The 12195-nt window shown below is 38.9% G+C and overlaps 2 protein-coding genes across 2 annotated transcripts; both read left to right on the top strand.

The window, feature by feature from the left end:
• Nucleotides 1–5815: 5815 nt before the first annotated feature.
• LOC135643120 (protein NUCLEAR FUSION DEFECTIVE 4-like) lies at nucleotides 5816–10497 on the top strand. Its single transcript, XM_065159726.1, has 3 exons — nucleotides 5816–6255; nucleotides 8654–9555; nucleotides 9638–10497. The coding sequence occupies exons 1-3, from the start codon at nucleotides 5932–5934 to the stop codon at nucleotides 10122–10124; spliced, it is 1713 nt and encodes a 570-aa protein (XP_065015798.1). The 5' UTR covers nucleotides 5816–5931; the 3' UTR covers nucleotides 10125–10497.
• A 747-nt stretch (nucleotides 10498–11244) lies between these two features.
• On the top strand, nucleotides 11245–12195 carry LOC135642909 (leucine-rich repeat extensin-like protein 3). The gene has a single exon (XM_065159389.1). It carries the CDS (start codon nucleotides 11245–11247, stop codon nucleotides 12193–12195), a length of 951 nt encoding a protein of 316 aa, XP_065015461.1.

Raw genomic sequence — 12195 nt, forward strand, 5'->3', positions numbered from 1 at the left:
CCCCCAATTCTAGCCTAGACTTACAAAAAAGAAATGATCCTTCTAACCTTTATTATTCGAGGGAGCACCACCAACTTTAAAGCCTCTCTTGAGTAACCAAGTTATAAATGTTTTTCCCTTTACATAATCGAAAGTAAGCTATAAAAGGCTTATGGGTTGAGAAGATAATGGCACAATTATACTTTTTGATGAACACTACTAGATAGTGCCAAGATCTAGGCACCATTTGAGACAACGATATGCCCCACCATTCAAGGTAAGACACTATCACTAGGTGGAGTCCCACCTTAAGGGCGTCGTAAGACAAACACAAAGATCCGAGCACTAGACCATATATACACTAGCTGAGACAAGGAGCTTGCAGCTTGAACTCGATCGAGATATAATATTTGACTCATAAGCGCTCTAAGAGTCGAGCGTTCACTACCAAGTCATAGTCATTCAAACTCTTCATCGACTTTAAATCCTAAAGAATCCTAAGGTTTATGAGAGTTAACCCCCCTTGATGAGGGAGAGGACGAGACCTATTTTGCCCTTAAATTATTGGAAGACAAGGTATGGACCTCAACCAACTAGCAGTTGGTGGATTGGGAAGAACTTGTGTGAGAGGGGAGAGATATTCAGACCTGAGGTACAAAAGTCGGATAGTGGATAACTTAAGGATTGACTAGTCATTTGGAACTAGTGTCGAGAAAGAAGTTTCCAAAATGTTAGGGCTCGAGTAGTGGAATAAGCAAGCATTAAACAAACTAAGGAGTTTTATAAATAGGGGATGACCTCTCTCCTCCCACGATTGGCATGTGTCCTTTCAAGACCATATCGAATGGACACTCCCCCACTACTAAGGCCTCAATCGAGGAAGATATAAGAAAATCTTTCTCTCTCCCCCACTGCTGAGGTGTTAATTGAGGAAGGTATAAAGAAATCTCTCTCTCTCTCTCTCTCTCTCTCCTTCGCTACTAAGGTGCTATCGAGGAGGATGTGAAGAAGATACGCTCTCTCTCCTCCTACTATATATGTTGATCGGGGAAAGCAAACACTCCTCTCCTATGATAAAGTCACCCTCTGCAATTAAGTCAAGTGTCCCCTCAGGACAATTCCAAAGAGACACATGAGTCGAGAAGACCTGACTCATACCAAAAGATTTGCTATTGCAGAAGCATAAGGCAAAATGCGCTTGAGATATATGAGTTGAGAAGACTCGACCCATGTGAAGAGAAATATGTTATAACAGATGATCATGCCAAGTGGTGCTTGAGGCGCATGAGTCAAGAAAAATCTAACTCGCGCCAAACGAAATTTATTATAGTAAAGACATGAGGTGAAATGCGCCCAAGATGCATAAGTCGGAAAGACCCAACTTATGTGAAGAGAAACCTACTATGATGGAGGATCGGGCCAAATGGTGCCTAAGGTGCATGAGTCGAGAAAAATCTTATCTACACTAAGTGAAATCTACCACGACAGATGTGAAAGGCCTAATATGCCCGAGACACCTAATTCGAAAAAACTCAACCCGTAGGATGAGATCTCGAATGGTCCCATGTTGTAAAAATCAAATGACTCTCTTGGAACCCAAGAGCCCAAAGCATGCCTTCGAGGGGGGACAAATGATAGAAAATATATAATCAAACTAGCCATCACCCACCACATAAGGCCTATGGGGAAAAAAAAAGTCCAAACGACCTAAGAGTCGATTTCTCGTGTGGATAGGAGTCTAAGAGGCAATTTGGGTCAGTTATCGAACTACCTCCACTGCAAAATATTCCCAAGAGTCTAGAGGTATCTCGAGTCGATTACCAAATTACCTCCCCTCTAAAATATTTATAGGAATATTCTTATGAGTCCAAGGAAAAGCTCAAGAGAGTTACTATAACATCCCTCATTTTTAAAAAAAATTATAAGGACTTATTTGTAATATATGGACCTAAATGTAAATATTAAAAATATGATATGATTACAAAAGATTCATATTAAGTTAAAAAAAATGATGGACATGTGTCACTAGCTAACCTAAGGTTGGCGTCACCTATATTTGTTCTAAGGATGACACATAGACTTCTTTCATGCATGCTTGTCACATTGTCATCCTTGTATTAGCCAAACCTAAGTAATTAGATAAGAGATTAAAGAAAAATTTAACAAAGTAGGGATACTTGTTGCAGCTAACATGGGTTTAAGAGGAGAAGAGAAGAAGAATTGAAGTAGAAGAATGTGAAGAAGCTTTGCGTTGCTTGAGGTTTTACATCAATTCCCCACATTTGAGAATCAAAATTTTCCAAAGCAAGTGTTCTAACCCCTTCCTACAGAAATCTTGATCTCTGATTTTATTTTAATTCTGAAAACTTTGAAAGATTTTGGCTTCATACTTGATATTTCTATTGTTTGAAAATAAAATTATGAATCTAGAATTTTTTAAGATTTGACCTTCTGAATTGTTCTAGTCATAACTTTCTACATAAATTCTTGATTTTAGAAAATCTAACTTCATCCAAAAATGAACTCATAGATCTTTCTTTTAATACTAAGATCGATAAATTTGGAGTCTATTTACCTACTGAAACTGTTATTTTAATTGACCCTATGAAATCTATAAAATAGTGACTATCGGTTTTGACCTTTTAGTACTCTCCTATAACTTTCTGTTGAAAACTCTGATTTATATGAAATATAATTTATTGGAAACTAGACTCATAAACCTTTCTTAGTATATCTAATTTGAATAATTTGGAGTATAAATTCCTATTAAATCATCTATTCCAATCAACTCTATTAATTATATAAAATAGAGATAATATTCTCTGACATTTAGTTACTAAATTATTTATAACTCCTTGTTGGAGACTCCTATTCATACAAGACATTATTTATCTAAAACTAGATTAATACATCTATCGAATGAATCTTATTTTGTATAGATTAGAGTATAATTAATTATCCAAATAATTCATGCAATATGCCTCTCAAATTATATTAGAATCAAGTTTTGATTGATTTTGCATATTCTTGTTTCATCTATTTGGAAATTGATTTCAGCCAACATCCTTACTTCAATTGAGCTTTACATTATTACTTTGAATTTATGTATACTCTTATCCTTCAATTATTTGTATATATGAATATGTTATGAAAAATTCATGTTTGTATCGTAATGTTTCGTATAGGCACGTGCATGATATTGTTCCGCATGTGTTTATGATATGTCCCAATTTATTATTCATAATATCCTTTTATACTTTGATGTTTGTAGAATAAATGTGAACTTTTATCAGAAATAGTAAAAGGAGTTATGCTTAGAGCCCGCGATGCTTTGTTGGCCCCCTATGACTTCACTCAAACGTGGGTGGATGGAGCTCCCAAACATGGAAGACTTATGTTTAGTGGTCATTCAAAAATGAATGCATCATATTATATTATGATTGCACTTCACTATCTGTGTTTGATATGATATCCAGAGCTTTGTTTATATGCTTCTATATATGCTTTGGATAAGAATAAAATGTATACAACGTCATATACAATGTTTAAGCTTTTGTTTCGTATTTATCCTTTGATATGTTTTGAAATATTTTATTTGTTATTAATATGCTTATTAATATGCTCCGAAACATTACATACACCCTTGATATGCTCTAAAATGATTCATATGCCATTGATATGCTCCAAAATATTTCATATGTCATTGATATGCTCTGAAACATTTCATACATTATTGATATGTTCTGAAATGTTTCATTTGTTATTGATATGCTTCGAAACATTTCATACGTAATTGATATGTTCCAAAATATTTCATTTGTTATTGATATACTCTGAAATATTTCATACATCCTTGATATGCTCCGAAATACTTCATATTCCATTGATATGCTCTATAACATTTCATACGTCATTGATATGCTCTGAAATGCTTTCTATGCCACTGATATACTCCGAAATGCTTCATATGCCATTGATATATTATGAAGCATTTCATCTGCCATTGATATATTTTGAAATATTTCATCTGCCATTGATATGCTCTGAAATACTTCATATACCATTAATATGTTCCGAAGCATTTCATCCAACATTGATATATTCCGAAATGTTTCATTCGTCATTGATATGCTCTGAAATGCTTCATATGTTATTGATATACTCCGTAATATTTCATATATTATTGATATGTTCTGAAATATTTCATTTGTTATTGATATGCTCTGAAACATTTCATATATCCTTGATATGCTCCGAAATGCTTTATATTTCATTGATATTCTCCGTAACATTTCATACCCCCATTGATATGCTCCAAAATGCTTCCTATACTATTGATATACTCCGAAATACTTCATATGCTATTAATATATTCCAAAACATTTCATATGCTATTGATATATTTCGAAATGTTTCATCTATCATTGATATGATCCAAAATATTTCTTATATCATTGATATGTTCCGAAACATTTCATACGCCATTGATATACCTTGAAATGCTCCTTACATCAATGATTTGCTCCAACTAATCTTTACTCAAATGTTATGAACAAAACATGCTTCGAGTGAGATGACTATGTAATTATGCATTTATTAAGTGGCTATCTATAAACTCTTATATCCCTACTTTATATTTGGTATCTTATTTGTTTGAAATTGTCCTCTTTCTTCATGGATATGTTAATTGCTTGCTGAGCTCTATATACTCACCCTGTTACTATATAAATTTTTTAAGATGGCTTGTTGCTCGCTAGAATGTTTATATTAGGTTGAGGCAGTGGAAAACTAGAAGATTTTGGGTAAAACTTTAGTGGATGATATGTTTTTATTGTATAAGTACACTTAATGTCTAATGAAATGTTGATGGTAAATCTAAACTATGAGTTTTGTAAAAGTTTAAAAGACCTCTCATGTTAAGATTTTGGAGTGTTAAGTTAATTTGTGTAATGACATGAACATGTGGTAAATATTAGTTTTTATGATTATATAGAATCCTACACTTGTGGATTTATAAGGTGGTTCTTGTCTTGATGAGTTGGTTTCAAATTTTATGATTCATCAAGTGATGTAGTATATAAATTTAAACTACACATGTTTTATGAATTATGAAATTATAGATGTGAATGACTCGAATATTTTCTCAGTATCCTCAAACGTGTAATTGGATCCTGGAATGGAATATATTATTGAACTTTAATATTATCGATTTTGAGTTAGGTTCGTGCTTCATGAACATTATAATTCGAGGGGGGCGTGACAAACTACCTTCCCCATGGAATATTCATAAGAATATTCTCGAGAGTCCGAGGGATAACTTTGGATGATTACGAACTGCCTCCCTTATAAAATATTTGCATGAATATTCTTAAGAGTTAAGGGGGGGCAACTCGGATCGATTATAAATCGCCTTCCTTATAAAATTTATATAAGATATTTTATCTCCTTAAGATCAAGTATAAAAATGTGCCATCAACACTGGACGAAAGACTAAGGGCTAAAGATATAGACGCATTAGAACTAAACTCAAGAAGCTTATCTCAATTTTAATATTGTATAGGTAATCAAGGAAAAATATCTTTTTACTTTGGATGATCGTATGCATATGAATATGAACCACGCTCACAACAACATCAACGATATTTTTTTAATAAAATATAATATTATTTCATTTAAAGTTAGCTAAGCTCAAATTGTGGGTTTGACCAAATAAAAATGAGCCACATCAACTCCAGAGGCGGATGCGTAAACCGTTCGTAACATCGTACGTTGATGCAATACGGCAGTGACGCTACCAGTGGGTCCCGTTCCGGACGCAAGGTTCGAGTCTCCTCGAGTCATCTGCAGCATTCGCGTCTTTTCATCGTCACTCCGTCGTGAAAGGGACGCACGGGCAGAGAAAGCCACAATAAAAGTAGAAGGAAGCGGAGTGCGAAGGCGATTGCCGGGAAGATGCAAGAACTGAAGGCCGGGAGGCGGCCGCCGTGGGTGGGGCTGGCGGCGGCGGTATGGGTGCTGGTGGCAGCGGGCAACGCCTACACCTTCCCCCTCTACTCACCCTCCTTAAAATCCGTGCTGGGGTACAACCAGCAGCAGCTTACCATGCTCGGCGTCGCCAACGACATCGGCGAGAACTTCGGGCTGATCGCTGGCTTCGCTAGCAGCCGTTTCCGGCCGTGGCTTGTGCTGTTTGCTGGCGCCGCCTGCTGCTTCCTCGGCTTCGGTGTTCTCTGGCTCACCGTCACCCAGACCGTCACCGGATTGCCGTTTTGGACGGTGAGTCCATTTTCTCCTCTGCTACATGTCACATTTCTTGTTCATTACTTTGCTTCGGTATAATATGTTTTCGAAGCTTCTACTTTGTGCTTTTGATCTCAGAAGGAGATGAAATCTGCACGCCCTTCTTTCCCCAACTTATATTGGTTTCAGATCATTTTGAAGTCTTAGATTAATGCTTCACAAGGCTGATAGTGATTCTTTGGGCGAAGAATTGCTTCAGCTAACGCACATCAATTATATTTCATTTGCCTTTTTTGTATGTGAAAGTTGTTGTGGGAGAAATATATTAGGGTATCAGACCAAAGGTTGCTTGTGGCTAAAGAAAGCAGATATCGAGGTGATTTCGCTGAGATAAAGCTGCTTCTGGAGCGTCTGCTGTGAACGTTTACGGAAAGGGTTTGCCAAACTTTGCTTGCGGTGCGTTCCACGTTTGTCGCGTAAATGCTTGCTGTCTTCCTAATTTAGGGATTTCCTGTACCCCTGTTGAGCATCAAGCATTCAAACGTGTCCTTGCATCAAGGAAGGACATAGGCTATAAGTTTATGTTGCCATTATTGCTCTCTAGGATGTTGCCAGGCAAGTCTCTTTCGATTTGAACATGAACATATTAGCTGGGGCAATTTTAGGAATAATCAAGAATTTTAGGAGCCAATATAATCCTAGAGAGATGTCGGGCTCTTGGTCGGACAAAATTTTGATTGTTGATGGTAAGGTCTTTAAATCTAATTTCATCTTCATCATTTACTCCACAGACAAAAAAATAAAGTTGGAATAAATCTTCTCTCTCTCTTTTTTTTGGGTTGGAAAGAGTAAAAGAAAAGAAAATTAAGGTAAAGGTATTATTCCTCTCAACTATTGAAGTATGTTAGTACTAGCAGTGGGGCCCATATGTGTTGGGCCTATGATTTCACGAGAAAAATGTTGAGAGGGAATTCTACGTACCTAAACAGCATGTTTTCTGTGAGCGGGCCATATAATGATCGTGTCAGTACTCATTAAAAGGCATTTTGGCCCATATAATTTCCTGCCGTCTCTGCTCAGTAAGCCCTTAGAATGATGGCGATTTTTTTGTTTTTTACGATTGGATATTATATTCATCAAGGGAAATGCTATATGCTCCCTCTCATAAACGATATGGTTCTCTTTGATACTTTCTCTGTGACATCCACTGGCAGCAATCAACGAAGTCATTGGGACAACTTATGATAATTGTTGGTGAACTGCATTAATTATATGGACCGTGGTCATGTACTTGATGAATTTCTTTTTGTCAGAAAGATGATTATGTGGGATGTGTACTTGATATGCACTTTATCTTAGGTTTTGAATGATACTTGTAGGTGGATGCCGTTAGTTATATTTGGTTCACCTTCATGTAATTGGCAAAATATTTTTATTTCACAAAGTACTGTATTTTAGATAAACTATGTTTATAATAAGAAATTATCCTAGGGATGATTTTATGTGTACAATCGGAGAATTGTCCCACATCTTGAGCACAAGAATTCCCTACTAATAATTTTCTTCACTTGCATGTCTTTGCTACTAGCAATAGTTTGTGTAGGGCATAGAGTTTAGGATTGAGGGCAGAGATATTATCAAATTGCATGTTTGCCTACTTGGACATTTTTATTAATTTTGTGGGAATATAATGTACAAGAGGAACCCAATTATCTACTTTGAAGAGTAAAACTTGGAGAAAGTGTTCCCCGCCCTATGAAATTACGATCTGTGTCATAAAGGATTTAATGCAAGATATACTTTGTTAATATGATCGATTATTTCAGGATGTAAATACACATTTTTAATCTTCATTACAGCATCAAAAATTATCTTTTCGAACTTGTATTGGTTATGGCTTTTGTTGGTATCTTGTTTAATAGTTGCAGAGATGCATTTGATGCCTTAACTTATTATATGTCTCTCTATATGTACTTTAAGTAAGAAACAAAGATTTTACCATTCAATGAGGAGAGAAACCATTATATGTCAATTCTCAATATTCCAACAATATGGAAATAATCATTTTTCGTTCAAAATTATATCCCAACGTGAAACATTTGACCAACAACAATTCATGAAAAAGTACTGTTACTTCCGTTCTTATTAAAAAAATTTTAGGAACTGTTTATTTCCTTATCATCATCTATTGACCATTGAAAGATAGATGATGCTATTGTTTTCACTTGTGTTACATTACATATGCATCTTTCCAATCACTTCTATTATTATCCAAATAATCTATGTTCTTGAACTTGAAGTTGATAATCCCCTCTATTGCAGTGATCAATTATTGAATACATTGTTTATAAATGCATTGTCATTATTTTTCTTTATTTTCTGCCCAAAAGTTAGTTTTCACTTTTTGTTTTGACACTTCTCATCTTTTTCTCAGTTGTGGATTGCTTTATGTATTGGTACTAATAGCAGTGCATGGTTGGTCACGGGGGTGCTGGTAACCAACATGCGGAACTTCCCTCTTAGTAGAGGCACTGTTTCTGGCATTCTCAAAGGTTATGTTGGTCTTAGTTTATCAGTATTCACTGCATTGTACACTGGCATGCTTCATAGTTCATCGACAAATTTGTTGCTGTTTCTAGCCATTGGCCTGCCAGCTATATGCCTTGCAATGATGTGCACTGTTCGGCCTTGCACACCATCCCTAGAAGAAAACACGTCAGAACGTGGTCGCTTCCTGTTTATTCAAATTTCCAGCGTACTTCTTGGTCTTTACCTTCTCTCCTTTACAATCGCGAATAGTTATGTCTCACTGGGTGATGGCATTACCTGTTTGTTTTTTGGTATCATGGTGCTCTTCCTTCTAGCTCCCCTTGCCATCCCACTTAAGATGACCTTTTTTCCAGCTAATAATGAACAGACTGTTGCAAAAATCCCTTCTAGTGGTTCTTTAGACGATTTGTCCACCGGAGGTCAAGATAAAACAGAACCTTTGATTGCTACATCGTCAGCAAATAACCTGGGGAATGTGCAGGAGTCTGATGATGTTTCTGATGTGGAGATGCTCTTAGCTGTTGGGGAAGGAGCAGTTAAGAAGAAGAGGAGACCCAAGAGGGGAGATGATTTTGAATTACACGAAGCATTGATCAAAGCTGACTTCTGGCTCCTATTCATGGCCTTCTTTATTGGAGCTGGCTCAGGTGTCACGGTTCTGAATAACTTGGCTCAGATTGGGATTGCAGTTGGAGTTGATGACCCAACCATCTTATTGTGCCTTTTCAGTTTTGGCAATTTTCTTGGTCGTCTCGGTGGAGGTGCTGTTTCCGAGTATTTTGTCAGGTGATCCCTTTGTTCTCTCGATCTCTATTACTTGAGGAGAGTAATGTGGGTATTAAGTTGATGGGTTTTGTTCTTGTTGCAGGACAAGAATGCTTCCTCGGCCAATTTGGATGACATGCACACAAATAATCATGATTTTAGCATATCTTCTCTATGCTTTGGGGCTGAGTAGTACTCTAAATGCATCAACTGCAATGCTTGGCATCTGCTATGGGGTCCAAACTTCTGTCATGGTTCCAACGGTGTCCGAGCTGTTTGGTTTGAAGCATTTCGGAACTCTCTTCAACTTTATGTTGTTAGGGAATCCTCTCGGTGCGTTCTTGTTCTCAGGTCTTCTTGCAGGGTCCTTGTATGACAAAGAAGCCGCAAAACAGCACCCTCCCTTCCTGGATCATTCAAGCACTTCTTGCTTGGGGCCAAGCTGCTTTAGGGTCACATTCTTGACTCTTGCCGGGGTGTGTAGCCTGGGAACTTTGTTGAGCATGATTTTGACAAGGAGAATTAGACCAGTGTATCAAATGCTGTATGCAGGTGGGTCATTTAGGCAGCCTCCAACTTCTATACACTGATAGCAGTTGACCTCTGATGCGGCGGCAGCGATGTGGTCTGTTTCGGCCCCTTCTTCTCTCTAAAATGTCTGTCTTATTTATCGTCCGCTTGCAGACCTTAACGCAATGTGCAGTCGTCAAGCGCATTTATATGTTTCTCGAGAAATGTTTTTCTCACTATTTTCTTTACAGTTTCACAGTTTTTTTTTTTTTTGTGGGTTTGTTAAGAATTGCAGTCCTGAAAATAATAATATCATCATTAGAGCTTAATATAAATATATTGGACTCTTTATAAGATTATTGGTTATCCAATCAAAACATTTATCATGTTATTATAGCAGATCATGTGTTTGAGATTTATATTTATGCTTGTTTACTATGTCTAGTATTTAATTAAAAATATTCATTTAGATTTGCACCATTTATTTGATCCAACTTGTATATGAGATAATAAAGATACACGACAACAATATAGCATCACAAGCTTTTAAATCATCAAATCTCTTTTCTATATTAAAAATAAATTTTCTATTATGTGAAATAAAAAAAATATAAGAGAGTTTCTTTATTGCGAAGACGACCAAAATAAATCAGATAAATACAGTAACTTGTAGATTAATAGTATATATATCCAAGACTCTATTTACATCCACACAAATCTATTAAACAAATCCCAAAAGCACTTAATTGCATATTAAATTCATAAGATATACATGACATAAACTGGTCAAATCCAAAACAAAAAATAACAAATTGCTATTTTGAATGAGGACCTAAGGAGTGACGAGACGGATGACGCAATGTGGAGGATAGAAACGTTCACGATTGGTTGACCAAATGATGTCCGACATTTAAACCAGGCCGACCGCGACTCGGCTACTCTCCAAACCGAAATCAACCGGTCAATCCAATGTCAATACAACCGAGTCATTTCTCCAAACCACGTATGGACCCGATTCCTCTCCCCACGCGTAATTTCAATTGTTCCTCGTGAACAACTTTAGCTGACCGTCGCCTCCCCAGTCCAGTAATGGAAGCCACCACGTCTTGCCCTCCTCCTCCCAACTATTAATATCGACAGCCCCTCTTCTCGGGCCCTAAACCAAGAAAGAGGAAGAGGAGGAGGAGGAGGAGGACGACGATGGCGGTTGTTGATCAGATCGAATTGAAGGCCATCTCGTGTAAGGGCGTGAAGTCCTTCAACCTCTTCCAGAAGACTTGCCTCTCGGCCGCCGTCTTCTTGTCGTTCGCCGATGCCGACCGCCCCCGTCGCACCCAGCGCCTGCAGACCACCGTCGACAGAGACGGCGGCGAGAACCCCGAGTGGGACCAGCCCATGCGGTTCGACCGCGACGGTGACGACCTCGTCCTCGAGTTCGAGCTCAAGGACCACGGTGGCCTCCTCCCCGGCGACAAGATCGTCGGCCGGGCCAGCGTCCCCATCGCGGACCTCGCCGCGGAGCGGGTCCCCGGGGCCTTCCGCCGCGTCAGCTACCAGCTGCTCGCCCCCGACGGCAAGCCAAATGGCATTCTCTCCTTCGCGTACCGGATCGACGGCCGGGGCGCTGATATCGCTCCGCCGCCGCCGGATTTCTTGCCCACCGTCGCGGTGTTAGGTTATATGCCGCCGCATGATCCCCCGGCCATACCGCCGCCGTTAGTTTATTGCCCGCCGCCCGGGTCAAATTCCATGTATCCTCCACCTGTTCCCACAGCCACGGCCCCGGTGTTGAGCTATACCGCGCCGCCGGGATCTAGTCCCATGTATCCTCCGTTGCCGCTGGAACCGGCATGGTCGATGCATCCGCCTCCACCACCGTCAGAATCGATTTGGTCGCCCTGTCCTCCGCCGCCTTCCGGAGCGAATTGGTCTATCTATCCACCAGCTCCGCCGCGACCGGAACCGAATTGGCTGCTGTATCATCCGGCAGCAGAACCGGCGATCTCGTACTCTGCACCGTCACCGCTGGAGGCGCCAACGTATCCTCCGCCTCCGGGCCCGGCGGCGACGGGTTACGCGGATTTTGACCAGCGGCACGTTGCGTATGGGTGGATGACGGACGGTTGGCATCCGGGGGCGTATGGTCGCTAG

Source organism: Musa acuminata, chromosome BXJ3-7 (genome assembly GCF_036884655.1).
Source record: "Musa acuminata AAA Group cultivar baxijiao chromosome BXJ3-7, Cavendish_Baxijiao_AAA, whole genome shotgun sequence".
Classification (NCBI taxonomy): domain Eukaryota; kingdom Viridiplantae; phylum Streptophyta; class Magnoliopsida; order Zingiberales; family Musaceae; genus Musa; species Musa acuminata.